This window comes from Poecilia formosa, unplaced genomic scaffold, assembly GCF_000485575.1.
Source record: "Poecilia formosa unplaced genomic scaffold, Poecilia_formosa-5.1.2 Scaffold653, whole genome shotgun sequence".
NCBI classification, from domain to species: Eukaryota; Metazoa; Chordata; class Actinopteri; order Cyprinodontiformes; family Poeciliidae; genus Poecilia; species Poecilia formosa.
The window spans coordinates 173,822-187,939 of record NW_006800592.1 but is presented as its reverse complement, the minus strand read 5'-3'; the positions used below and the strand labels follow the sequence as shown (position 1 = coordinate 187,939).

General features: G+C 37.7%; 3 protein-coding genes across 3 annotated transcripts in view; all 3 read left to right on the top strand.

Annotated features, from left to right (window-relative positions):
- Positions 1 to 439: 439 nt before the first annotated feature.
- LOC103130625 (tripartite motif-containing protein 16-like) lies at positions 440 to 2,813 on the top strand. Its single transcript, XM_007542076.2, has one exon. The coding sequence runs from the start codon at positions 472 to 474 to the stop codon at positions 2,116 to 2,118; it is 1,647 nt and encodes a 548-aa protein (XP_007542138.1). The 5' UTR covers positions 440 to 471; the 3' UTR covers positions 2,119 to 2,813.
- Positions 2,814 to 4,530: 1,717 nt separating this feature from the next.
- Positions 4,531 to 9,334, top strand: LOC103130615 (zinc finger protein 224-like). Its single transcript, XM_007542058.2, has 2 exons — positions 4,531 to 4,824; positions 7,131 to 9,334. The coding sequence occupies exons 1-2, from the start codon at positions 4,626 to 4,628 to the stop codon at positions 8,150 to 8,152; spliced, it is 1,221 nt and encodes a 406-aa protein (XP_007542120.1). The 5' UTR covers positions 4,531 to 4,625; the 3' UTR covers positions 8,153 to 9,334.
- Positions 9,335 to 10,936: 1,602 nt separating this feature from the next.
- LOC103130616 (zinc finger protein 3-like) overlaps positions 10,937 to 14,118 on the top strand; it is a 5,932-nt gene continuing 2,750 nt past the window's right edge. The window contains exons 1-2 of the mRNA XM_007542059.2: positions 10,937 to 11,444; positions 12,630 to 12,923. Of these exons, the coding sequence (XP_007542121.1) occupies positions 11,285 to 11,444; positions 12,630 to 12,923 (454 nt within the window). The 5' untranslated portion in view covers positions 10,937 to 11,284. The remainder of the gene's footprint in view (positions 11,445 to 12,629; positions 12,924 to 14,118) is intronic.

Sequence of the window (14,118 nt, the reverse complement as noted above, 5' to 3'; positions counted from 1 at the left end):
TTAACGCAGATACAGTGGGGAGTTCAGTGCAATATGAATGTGTGCTTTTTGGTCTGGGAGGGATAACATTCAATTTGTCGCCTCAGTTTCTCTGCATTTGGATCCTCTTCAATCTGCATTCATTATGACAGTATCAGTCATATGTTTAACTGATAAATATCAAATAACCTTTAGCTAAATATGATGCCATCTGTGGGGACTCATCTGAGTGGATTATATCTCGGGGATAAGTAAGGCTATGAGCTGATGTGGCAACAGAAAACATTTGAAACACAAATATTTCCCTTGTTAATCACCTCTTATCAGCAGCTCCAGTCTGTCTAAATCCTTCCCGCAGAACCAGAGGTTGGATGGGTGTTACCATCCTGTAAATAAGTGTAAGACCTGCAAGACTACATTCTTCTGAACAAACAACAGCTCACACTTTTTCTCAAAGGAAGAATCACACAGTCTCTGTAACTGAGAAGAAAAATGGAGGAGAATCAGCTGGACCACGAAACTCTATCCTGTTCGATTTGTCTGGATGTACTGAAGAATCCGGTGACAATTCCCTGTGGACACAGCTACTGTATGAACTGTATTAAATCCCACTGGGAAAGAGAGGATCAAAAAGGGATCTACAGCTGTCCTCAGTGCAGGGAGACATTCACACCGAGGCCTGTTTTAAAGAAAAACACTGTCTTTGCAGCTTTAGTGGAGCAGCTGAAGAAGACTGGACTCCAAGCTGCTCCTGCTGGTCCTGAAGATGTGGCCTGTGATTTCTGCACTGGAAGAAAACTGAAAGCCATCAAGTCCTGTTTATTCTGTCTTGCCTCTTATTGTGAGAAACACCTTCAGCCTCATTATGATGTCGCTCCTTTAAAGAAACACAAGCTGGTGGAGCCGTCCAAGAACCTCCAGGAGAACATCTGCTCTAAGCATAATGAGGTGAAGAAAATGTTCTGCCGCACTGATCAGAAGTGTATCTGTAGTCTGTGTTTAATGGATGAACATAAAGGCCATGACACAGTGTCAGCTGCAGCAGAAAGAGCTGAGAGGCAGATAGAGCTGGAGGTGAGACGAGAGAAAATCCAGCAGAGAATCCAGGACAGAGAGAAAGATGTGAAGCTGCTTCAACAGGAGGTGGAGGCCATCAATCACTCTGCTGATAAAACAGTGGAGGACAGTGAGAAGATCTTCACTGAGCTGATCCGTCTCCTCCAGAAAAGAAGCTCTGATGTGAAGCAGCAGATCAGATCCCAGCAGGAAACTGAAGTGAGTCGAGTCAAAGATGTTCAGGAGAAGCTGGAGCAGGAGATCACTGAGCTGAAGAGGAAAGACGCTGAGCTGGAGCAGCTCTCACACACAGAGGATCACAGCCAGTTTCTCCTCAACTACCCCTCACTGCCAGCACCCAGTGAGTCGACACACTCATCCAGCATCAAGGTCCGTCGTCTGAGACACTTTGAGGACGTGACAGCAGCTGTGTCAGAGCTCAGAGAGGAACTCCAGGACGTCCTGAGAGAAACGTGGAAACAAAGCTCACTGACACTCACTGAGGTGGATGTTCTACTGTCAGAAACAGAGCCAGTGAGCAGAGATGGATATTTAAAATATTCATGTGAAATCACTCTGGATCCAAACACGGCTCACAAATGGCTGGTGTTGTCAAGGGAAAACAGGAAGGTGACAAGAAAGGCTCAACATCAGTCTTATTCTAGTCACCCAGACAGATTCACTCATTGGCGCCAGGTTCTGAGCAGAGAGAGTCTGACTGGACGTTGTTACTGGGAGGTGGAGAAAAAAGGGAGAGTTTATGTAGCAGTCGCATACAAGAATATCAGCAGAGCAGGAAGTGGGAATGAATGTTTATTTGGAGGTAATGAAGAATCTTGGGCTTTAGATTGTCACCAAAACCGTTATAAATTTGGTCACAACAACATCTGGACCTCCATCTCAGGTCCAGTTTCCTCCAGAGTCGGAGTTTACCTGGACCACAGAGCAGGTACTCTGTCCTTCTACAGCGTCTCTGAATCCATGACTCTGATCCACAGAGTCCAGACCACATTCACTCAGCCACTACTGGCAGGAATTTGGGTTGGGTTTGCATGTCATGTAGAGTTCTGTGAACCTAAATAGATAGAACCCACTTAAGGTTCTGTGGGTTTGATTCAGAATCTTAATCCTGCAACAGATTTGTTCGTGATTGCTGTTATGTTGTTTCTAAACTGTGTATAAATCAATAGGTAGAGATTGTCAGCACTTGTTTGTCTTAAAGTCTGATGTTCTTCTCTAAAACAGCTGATCAGCCCAATAATATTTACTGTTTTCACTTTCAGGCTTTGAACTCAGAAATAAAACGACATATTACTCCTCAAGTTGAAAAAGTGAAACCAGTGCTTTGTTAATGTTATTGTAACTCATTTTGTTTAGTTATTTTTAATTGGTAAATTAACATTTGCCAAATAATTTGACTAATTATCAATTAATTTGTAATATATTAATTTATCAATTAATATGACCAAATATTAAATTAATATTTATCAATGAGGCAGAAGATATTGTCTTTTTGTAGACTTAAGCTAGTTTCATGTTTTGTTGATTCTTAAGCGGAGAAACTGTCGTATTGCTTCACTGTTAAGCGGTGTTGGTGATGGGATGCTGCCCCCTACAGGAATGTTTTGTTTTTACATGACAATGGGTTCAGGAAATGTTGATTATTGCTTCATTAGTATTAGTTATAGAGAATGGATCTGTGTAAATCAAATTCTCATTTTATCATTTCTGTATTTGTGTGTTTTGAATCCAAATAAATAAAACTTTGATTTATACATCAACGCCATCAGAATATCTTATATGAGAAATACATCATCATAACCACATGATCCAGTTTCTCCGTAGATGCTCTGTTCGACTCTCCTGCTCAGAGTTAAATCATCATAAAACCATCAGTAAAAAACCATCAAAGGCCACACAATATTCAAAAAACGTTTTGTGACAAATTAGGGGGTTATAATTTAAGAGGAACAGGAAATTTAAAAAAAAAATGTTAGAATACCCAGAAAGAGTTTTTGTGTATTACTGTGGGGAGTAGATTGATGGAATGTATTAAATGACAAACTTAAACAAAGTATAAATATAAACCAGCTTGAAAAACTGTTCAAAAAAGAGCTTATGGGGAAATATGTTACATAGGATGAGTGTCTCAATGACCAAAAATACTATTGTTATTAAAAATGTATAATTTTACATTTACGATTGAGAATGTGAGTTAAAAACTTATTTAATGTTTTCCAGACAGTGGAACACACAAAAACACGCACAAATTACAAAAGATTTTTTTGTATTGTCGTAACCATTAAACAATCTCCCCTTCAGTTCAGCTTGAGGAGACACATTGTTGATGTTACCTTTATAAAATAACTTGCAATTAAGTATTGGCAAAGCTCAATGTAATTTTCACAGTTGGCGGAACATTATTGTCAACAGCTGCTGAAAATAACTAAAAAAGTTACTTTTCATTTAACTTAGTTACTTTCCAAATCAAGTAATCAGTAATCTAACTAAGTTACTTTTTCAAGGAGTAATCAGTAATCAATCAGTAATCAGTAATTCGATTAGATTTACTTTTTCAAAGTAACTATGCAATTAGAATAGAAGGAAGACTGAAACATGCGCTAAAGGTCCGGTTCAGATATTGTGTTATTTTGCTGACAAGCTGCGGTTTAACTCCCGCCCAGCAGGGAGTGGTAAATGGACCAATCAGCTTTTTGTCTCAGCGTGACCCGAGCGGAAGTAAAAAAACGGAAAGAAAGAAAAGAAGAAAAAAAAACGGCGCCAGCCGCAGCTTTTGTTAACTCATCAGAAATACTGCTGCGTTGTCCCATCTCGGCTAATATTTCAGCAACCATGTCTTCAGTTCAGCATCTCAGAGAGTTTATCAGAGAGCGACTAACTGCTGCTGCTCAAGAAATCTTCACAGAGGTTGAAAAAACCATCATTTGCTACGAGGAAGAGCTCGATGCTCAGCGCAGGATGATGGGGGTCAACTTGCAGCAACAAATAAAGCTNTTGAGGAAAACCAATCATAAAGCAAAATGTTAGGAAGTGATAACATACTTAAGTGGACCTGTATACTAAAGTGGATCCATCAGCTCTTACTGCAGTATCAACGTTAATTAATCAATACATGTAAAACACCGTTAAAAACAAGAGAACTCTTAGAAGATAAAGGGAGTTTATTTATATAGCACGAGGTACCCTTTACCAAAATGTCATGTTTCATTTAAATGAAATGCTCTGTGAGGAAAGCAACACATATGAGGGTAGTATGAAGACTTTGAAACAAGCACCAACACAACTGAAAGCAACCTTTGCTCTCGAACATATTCGTGGTTCATATCGTTTCCATGAATGACAGTTTAGAAAAGTTCAGGTCTGACACAGGTCTGTTTTTTCTGACAAGCTGCGGTCCCACTCCAGTCCAGCAGGGGGCGGTAAATGGACCATCGGCTGCTTTGTCTCAGTGTCAGCCCCGAGCGGAAATAAAAAACAAAAGGAAAAAGAAACGGCGCCAGCAACGGCTGTTGTTGACAAAGCAGAAAGACGGTTGTGTTGTTATATCTCAGCTGAATATTTTAGTAACCATGTCTTCAGTTCAGCATCTCAGAGAGTTTATCAGAGAGCGACTAACTGCTGCTGCTCAAGAAATCTTCACAGAGGTTGAAAAAACCATCATTTGCTACGAGGAAGAGCTCGATGCTCAGCGCAGGATGATGGGGGTCAACTTGCAGCAACAAATAAAGCTCAGCAGAGTCGGTTCGGAGCTGCAGAGACAAAGTTCTGGTAAGTCTGGATAAAGTATAGATCGGGGGTCATTGCTTCATTTCCAGCCGCTGGTGTTTAAAAGAGCTAAACACCATCTGTTTTCAGCTGCTAGCTCCGATGCTACAGAGGTTCGTCGTTTTGTAGCCCAGGACAAAATGTTGCAGCACAATTAGAAAATGTTTGTTAGAGTCTCTGCGAACCAAATGGAGATCATTTAATCCCCATAACTATGTTAATGCAACAGATGCCCGAATAATAATAAAGGTTTTCAGACAAACATTGTTGAATAGTAAAATTCAGACCCAGATTTAACTTACATTATTATGCATGTTTACTATAATGTGATTCACATTGCTTATGTTCATCATGTATATCATGCGTTCCAGAGAGAAGTGAGCGTCAAACAGGTGTGTCGGCTTGCAATATGTTGTTGTTGGTTTCAGGCTACGTATTTTTAATAAGCCTATAATACAGCACAGAGAACACGAAATGAGAATGCACAGTGTAATTTGTTTTTAGCCATTTACCAATCAACCAATATCTTTATTCACTCAACAAAACACATTACATTACCAATGTACAAAAAACACTGTCTTATACAGATAAAGATGCTCCTTTTCATCTACATGAGTGAAAAGGAGCAGGAAGAAGAAATAATTACAAAATAAGTCATTTTGTTTTCATGGCCATGTGTATAAAATGAAGATTATAACTTACAAAACATATCATTCTCCTCATTGCTAACTCAAAAGTGTATAAGACATAATATTTTTTTTCTTATAAAGTATTTTGAAGTGATTTGAAGTAGGACATTTTTTCAAATTCCCAGACAAACTATTCCATAATTTGACTCCATGCACAGAAATGCACATTTGTTTTAAAGTACTCAGCACAATTTTACTTTTGAAATAATTCTTCCTTTGGTTATTTCTGTCACTTGAGCTTAAGACAAAAAAGTGTGTAAATTTAATGGCAGCGACATATTTCTAGCTTTAAACATAACTGATAAAAAAAATTTAAATTAACCAAATCCCTTCATTTCAAAATATTTGATTGAATAAACAATTTATTTGTATATTCTCTAGGATTCACTTTGTACAAAATACTTATACAGTTCTTTGGTGTCACAAACAAAGGCTTAATGTTAGTTTTACATGTGTTGCCCCAAACCTCGATACAATAAGTCAGATATGGGACAACAAAGGAATAATATAAAGTCTGGAGTGTTGAAAATTCTAAAATGTTTAGCTATTTATGAATGATTAAATAGAAAAGTAAGTACTTTATCCTGTTGAAGAATAAAGAAAAGCAGTGCAGAAGTTAGATTGTAACAAGCGCAGTGCATTGCACAACTAATGCACACCTGGTACCTCTAATGCACACCTGCAGAGCCAGGTGTGCATTAGAGGTTGTTTACTGCGTCCTCTGCAGTAAACAACTGCAGAGGATGTTTACTGCAGTTACAATAAGTGACCGAATGGACCTGGAATATGTTAAATAATAGACTACTGTGCTAACGGAGGTAAAGTCAAACAAGTGTTTTGTAAGTATTTTAAGCTGGTAGCTGACAACAAGAAGATATATTTTGGCTTCATGCAATGTAGTAAATGTGGCACTTTTCTCTCCTATGTAGGGTTTACTTCAAGTTCGGGCCTTTAATTAAAGCTAATTGGCTGTGTTGGATCTTGTTCGGACCAGGTGTGTTTGGATTGTTTTAGGTCGGATCTATAATATATTCTGTTTCAGACACATGAAGGTTGCTGGGAAAGCTGTTCTTTTCGTAGTTTCATTCAGAGAGTAGTGGAGGAGCCAGCCAGCAAAATAAGTATTTCAGCCAAGTGCAGAAAGTTTTGTAAATTCTTCATTAATAAACTCATTCAGGACCTTGTAGATCCTGAAGAATGTTGTTGCTTCAGTCATCAACCATGCCACAAATATCATATTTACACTGTAAAGAATAATATGCTTTACTAATTAAAGTTCCTACACAGTCTGGTCAACTTTAAAAATTGAGGTTTTAAATTCTTCATTTATTACATTTATTTTGTAGAAATTGTTTGTGGCATCAGTAACTGTAACAAAGTTCACCACTGAATAAATGTCTTAAAATTAGAGGTTTAATTGTTCTTTTTGCTGTAATACAATCAGAATTTATCTTAAATCTTTTGAACATCTATACCAGGACTGCCAATTAGTGTGGACAGTTTTTTTCTGAAAATAAAGCACTACAAACTATGTTTAGATGAACTGTGTGATGCCAACAGTCTCAGATCTCCAAGTCATCAATTAAATGATATCAATGATCTCTTCCTTTATCCCCACAGACCTCCGACAGCCACATTTCTCCAGTGAGGAGCAAACTTTTGCCATCCAGCAGGTTTGTAATCAGGGGAGGAGGTCCAGTCATGACCAGGAGGAATCAGGACATCAATGGACTGGAGAACCTCCATGTATTAAAGAGGAAGATGAGGATCCAAAATCACCACTGATTGATGAACAGGACATTCAAGAAAATAAATGGATTAAAGAAGAGGAGGAATCAGAACCTCAACTGATAATTGTAGAAAAGAAGGAACCAGATTATTCAGTGCTTCAACGTGAACATCATGGACCAGAACATTTACCAACCAGGCAGGATCAGAATGAACAATGCAGCAGTCAGGAGGGAGAGCATCTTGTCCAAAAGCTGTTTGTTGCTTTGATGGATACTTCTGCTCTTCAAGAAGATGAAATGAGTGATGGAGGACCTCAAACTGAGCAGCTCTCCTTTCAGATCTTTCCCGTAGTTGAGAGCAAAGATCAGGGAGGAAGCAGCTCCACTGTTTCAGAGAGTCATTCTCATAATGAGGCACAGGCACAGTTTTACAGAACCCACACATGTGGAAAGCCTTTTTTATGTGAAACGTGTGGAAAAAGTTTCACTCGAATAGATCATCTAAATTTTCACAAGAAAATTCATACAGGTGAGAAGCCTTTTTCATGTGAAACATGTGGAAAACGTTTCTCTCGAATTAGTCATTTAAGGCTTCACAAGAAAATTCATACAGGTGATAGGCCTTTTTTTTGTGACACATGCGGGAAGTCTTTTATTCAGAGCTCGGACTTAAATGTCCACAGACGAATCCACACAAATGAGAGGCCATTCTCTTGTCAGACATGCGGAAAACGTTTCACTCGAAAAAGTAATTTGAATGTTCACAGGAAAACTCACACACAACAAAAAAGTTTTTCTTGCCAGACATGCGGACAACATTTTCTCCGTCCTGGTAATCTGATTTCCCACATGAAACTAAAACATAACAGTGAGAGGGAGACATTTGACTCTCTCACACAGTTAACATTATAAATATTTAAACCTTTCTTTGCAGTTTTCAATTTGCGAAAATGAAAATGAAGTAATTTTGGGGCGCTTCTGAGTAGTGCCCCAGAAGTGCAGCTAAATAGCCAATCGTTTGTGGTTGCTTGTTGTGGTTTCATCGGAACCTGGTTTAGTCTTCCGGTTTTCTGGGTTAACTTTTTGTTTGTAGCCATGATTATTTTGTGTTTTAGTTTGTTTAGGTTGAAAGGCCTCTGCTGTCTGGTGTCATTAGTTCATTCTCAAAACCTTTGTTTTGATGGAATTTGGACTCCTTTTTGCTCAAAGTTAAATTGTAGGTAATCACAATTTAGTTTGGTATTCCTAAATATTATATATTTTGCAAGTTATAGAACAGAACTTTAATTTTTGGCTAATTTAGCCCTCCATGTTATTTTGCCAGTTGAAGAATATTATATCATTATGGAGTTGTAGTCATTTTTTTTAATCGTTTATTTGAATCTTTATACTGGAGTAGGAAGGGGAATAAAGACATTTTCACCAGCTACCACTATTTAAGAGTAACAGTGAAGTAATGGGTTTATCAGAACTTTTTTGTCAGGTCTTAAGAGACTTCTAAGTTTATGAATGGCAGCAGAATTTATGGACAAATGTCATATTTTGTGCTACAGTCCACTCTCGCTTTTCAGGTTATGCCTATTTACAGATTGTTTTTTTCATAGGGAATATCTATGAAATATTTAAAGGAAAATGCTGCATGGGAGGCTAAAATACTTTGACGAAGTACTACTACTAGCAGCCACTATATAAGCACCATTTATTTTCCTTGCTGCTGATTGGCTGTACTCTTAATAGTGGAGATAATGAAGGCCTCTGATGTTGACTTTTGATGTCGTCTCAAGATCGTACAATCTCCTCTGCATATTTCAGTGCATATTAAGGTGTATGCTATTTAAACTTTTTTTAATTGGCAATGTTTGGATTATCAAGTATTTGTGGAGTTTAGCTATTCGAACATGATTGTGGTCCTTGATTCTCTAAACTGTGCAATTAGGGACAAAGCTAATAAACAATAGGAAACCTTTTATTGATCGGAACATTGCACACACAGACCAGAAATAATTAATTTTAGTCTTTGTATTTAATATTTGGTTTGGGATTGTGTGACTTTGTGGATGTACCTTGAAACTGTATAAAAAATATTTTTTGACGTGAAAAGCTGCAGAGAGCTTTGAGAAATGTTTGCTTGAGGAAAACAAATGCTTTGTAGATGTTTTCCAGCATGGTGGTGGAAGCTGATGATGTGGGCTTGTTGATTGGTTCAACAGTCGTCTTTGTCCCAAACTCTTCTTGAACCAAATGTGGGTCCATCTGTCAAACAGCTGAAGCTTGGTCCAAGCTGGGTCATCATCAGGACAACAAAATAATTGTAGGGTTCAAATGGCCTAGTCAAAGGCCAGACTTTAACATTACTGAAATCTTTATTTCCAGAGAGCTGTACTGAGCGGATTTTGTTTTTTGAGCCTAAATGATCCAAAGCATGGTTCTAAAGAAGACTGAGTGAAAGTTGATCCCCAACTAAGCTAAGTTACCTTTTTATTTAAGCTAAGTTACTTTTTATTTAAGCTAAGTTACCTTTTGCTGATTTTGTTTATTTTCTTGTAGATTTTAAATAGATCAAAGTTTCTGCTTTCAGTTTTGAGTTTTGTAACAAACTACTGATTGTTGATGTGTTTTAAATTTACAAAGTTTGTTCATTTGATTTGCAATTTTTTTGTTCAAAATGTTTCACTTTTTCACATATTTGAAACATTTGTTTTAGACTTGTGAAAACCAAAATGTTAGAATAGTTTAGTTTTTTATTTTACTGGAAAAAAAAACATCAAGTTAAACTTTTTCAAGAAATGTTGAATTTAAATACATGAATTACTGTTTGTTTTCATCAAAGTTTTTTCTAGCATGAATCAATAAATATTTAGTTTCTGCTTGATTCTCATCTCCCTCCAGATTTCTGTCTAAAATTTTTACCATTGAATGTCATTTTTCTGGTTGAATTTCAACCAGAAAAATGGGCAAACAGAAGGAGCGGTCGCATTAAGAATTGTAGTTCTGAAATGGGAGTGGAGGATGTAAACTAAGCTGTCCAGCCCGTTTTGGCCACTCTTCCAGACATTAGCGATTGGGTAAGATCAGATCCTGTAGTTTCAAACTTCAACAGAGTTCACAGATCCAGCAAGCAATCGCTTCTCAATAGCCGAGATCAGGGACTGTCTCTTCGAAATAAAGCTTAGAACGAGGGGGTGGTTATTACGAGACACTTCCCAATGATCTGGGTTCTAATTCTTCAGGTTCTTTTTGCAGATCAAAGGTATTAAGGTAAAATTTAAATTGGTCAGGGGTTAAACACTTGGCATTACTTCTATGGGTACAAGCTTTAACTAAGCTCTGCTTGATAGAAATCCAGAAATGATTGCTGATTACTTACAAAGTGACACCATGTATTCTAATGTTTTATAATGTAATGTCTCATCAATTTGCTGAATCAGAAATCAATAACTGTTTGGACAACTGACTCTTAATCTATTGATCAGTCACAGGACTGGTGTATGTAATTTAGTATGTTGGGATGGAAAGAATGTGAATTTAGAGTGGGTTGGCCTTTACAAGATGGTGGCTTAAACCCACAGAAACAAACTGATGCTTTGCTGTCCTAAACAATCATTTTTACATCCAAAACATAGTAAATATTTTTTATATAGTTGTTTTTTTTAATCAAGGACAAATACATTCAACATTGGCTCTTGAATAGACCTACATGTGATGGATGCATTTTTATAGCAATAGCTAATTTGCTACTGAATCATGTCCCTGTGTAGCCTTCCAGGAAGACAAACATTTTAGAAAGAAGTTTAGAAAGAAACTTCAGTTTAGAAAAGTTTTGGACTACGTTCAGAGAATGTAGTCTATTTTTGCTGCCAAAATGCTGTTCCAGTTCAGTCCAGCAGGGGGCGGAAATGGACCAATCAGCCTGTTTGTCTCAGGGTGGCACCCAGCGGAATAAACCCGGAGTCCTTTTTCCTTTTGTGTTAAGCAAGAAGGACACAGCAGAAAGGCGGTTGTGTTGTCGTATATCAGCTGAATATTTCTGTAGTTTCAGCAACCATGTCTTCAGTTCAGCATCTGAGAGAGTTTATCAAAGAGCGACTAACTGCTGCTACTGAAGAAATCTTCACAGAGGTTGAAAAAACCATCGTCCGCTATGAGGAAGACATCAAACTGCTAGAAATCTGCTGGAAACCACAGATAAAACTCAACCGAATCGGTAAGAAGCTTTAGATTTAAATTTTTAGATTTAAAAGTAAGTCTTGTTGAGATTTTGGTGTTATTATGGTAGTACTGCGACAGATTGGCGACCTGAACCCGCCTCTCACCCAGAGTGTTAGCTGGAGAGGCACCAGCAACCCTGCCGACCCACTAGGGACAAGGAAGGAAGGAAGGAAGGATGGATAGATGGATGGTAGCTGTTGCTTACCGTCCAACTGTCGACTTTAGCAGATGCTGAAGTTTGTATCTAGTTGATCGGGGCTAAAGGCCTAGTCTGCTGCATTTATCGACTCTGGACTCGTGTTGGACAATAAAACAATTTCAGTAATTTATGAAGGAACAAAAAAGTAAACAATAACTTTAAGGTTAAGAATTAAAATCCAGTTAAAGACAATAGACACAGCATAACATCCAGGATGTGGGGCCAACATGATTTACGGATGTTTACACAACTGAGAAGAGAATAAAAACGGCTGTGTGAACTTGATTTGCTCTGTTTTTGGTTCTACATTGATATATTTGCTATTTTACTGCAGGTTGTGATTTTGCATCAATGTAATACTAACTGAGATAGTTTTTTTTATTCATTCATAAATGTCTGCTATTCTGAAGCGACTTGAGTATTTTCATATTTTTCTGAAAATAAAGCAGTTATTACTATCTTGTCACTCCTTTTAATTTATTTGTTCTCTACATTTGTAGTAAAAATCATTGTTTTTTTAAACTAAATTACTGAATTTTTTGATATCATTACCTAAATATTTATTCTATTTGTGGAAACACATAAAATGCACTCATGGGGAATTTGTTGTGAATCTCAAACCTTTATTTTATTTTGTTTACAGTTCTTATTCTTTCATGTAGTTCAACACTGAGCTTTAAGTCAGAGCATATTAAGTAGTTACATTTGAGCTCTAAATTAAAATCACCATCACATCCTGATGCATCTCAGTTTGAGTATCGTGTGGATAATAATGGTTCATCCCGACTTTTTAACCTTTTATTGCTAACCCCTATAGATGTTGCCATGGTAACCAGTAAAAAGGGCAGCTGTTCAGACTCCATAGGTTCAGATATTGTTCAGTGGATTTTGCTCAAATCTAGAGAAACTTTGAGCTTTGTTCCTCCATGAATATTTCAACAAACATTTTCAACTGTCTGGATCTTCTTTTTCTAAATACAGACCAGCCAAAGCAACATGTCAGCATTAAAGAGGAAGTTCTGTCTGAGCCACAGATCTGGAACCAGCAGAAGAGCTCCATTCAGGAATCAGAACCTTTACAGACTAAACAGGAACCAGAACCTCTAGAGATAAAAGAGGAGACAAAGATACAAGAGGTTATGGAGGAACCTGATCATCTTCAGATTAAAGAAGATACAGAGGAACCAGAACTTGCAGCTTCTGTGGTCTGGTACCAGAAGGAACCCAGACTGCTGGATATCTCCTGGAATTCCCACACAAATCGCAACAGAAAAGGTATGAAGCTCTGAGCTACCAGTGAAACTTTGGTTCTCTGCAGGCTTGAACGTTGGCAGAATGTAGATGATTCTGCTGGTTCTGCAGCCAGCGGCTGATTTGAGGCATATAGTCAAAACCAATAAATAGCTTGAATTTGCAGGTTTTGGTCCTGATCGACCACAACAGTACCTGCTGCTGGGTTTTACTCATTTGAGATCTAGAAATGCATTTCTATGCCGCAGACTGGGAGCAGATTCTAGAAATGATCTTAAGTCTCAAATGAAAACAGAATTCATTTCTTGCATCATCCTAAAAATCTATTGCAAATGTTTCCATTTGGGTCAAAGACTTAATTCAAAATGAAGGTACCAGAGCAACCGCTCCGACAGTGATTCAGTGAATATGTTGAGTAGATGTAGGGGAGTGAAAAATGGCAAATAACTAAGATTAATCTTCACATCGGACTCAGTTTCTATCTGTTTTATCTGGGAAGCAGATAGAGTTCTTAGGGTGTTGCAGTGTTAATCCATAGTCACTCAAATCTCTCAGAACCTCCGACTGTTCTATTTATGCCAGAGCGCTACTGAGGAATTTAAAGGTGCTAAACTCATGAAATACATAAAGAAATTATACACAAACTCCATTCTCTCTGCTCATAGATAAACAGGAAGACATTTAATGCACATCTGCGGATTCACACATCACATTTTCATCGTCTCAGAATCCAAAATGTCTTGCCTCTTACTTCTGACATCAAGTTTTTATACCATTCCAGCCCTACTGTTGTGTATTGGGAATCTTTGACCAATGGCCTTACCGACCCTCGCTTGCATAGCAATTCTGGCTCCGTCTTACACTGGATGTGTGTTGGAAGTTCCGAGAATTAAAGTTTGACCTCGTGGAAGTTAAATCTGCTCCATCAGAAGAACTTTTAGTCAATTATTAGTTCTTTATCTGCCCAAAGATTCTTTCCCAGTCCTGGCCGACTTCTTCGCATGCAAGCAGGAAAAGATGTTTGCCAGAAGTTTCTTGCACAAGAACTTAACCTTTCTCTCTTTGGTGATTGCTTATTCCACATCTCTCCAATCTGAATTCCTCTCTAACTTCTAGGTCAGATTGACCCAGTACATTTATTTTCAGACAAAACATATCTTAATGTGAACCAACCAACAACATGACTTTTAACTATTAATGTAATTAAATTCCTCTACAG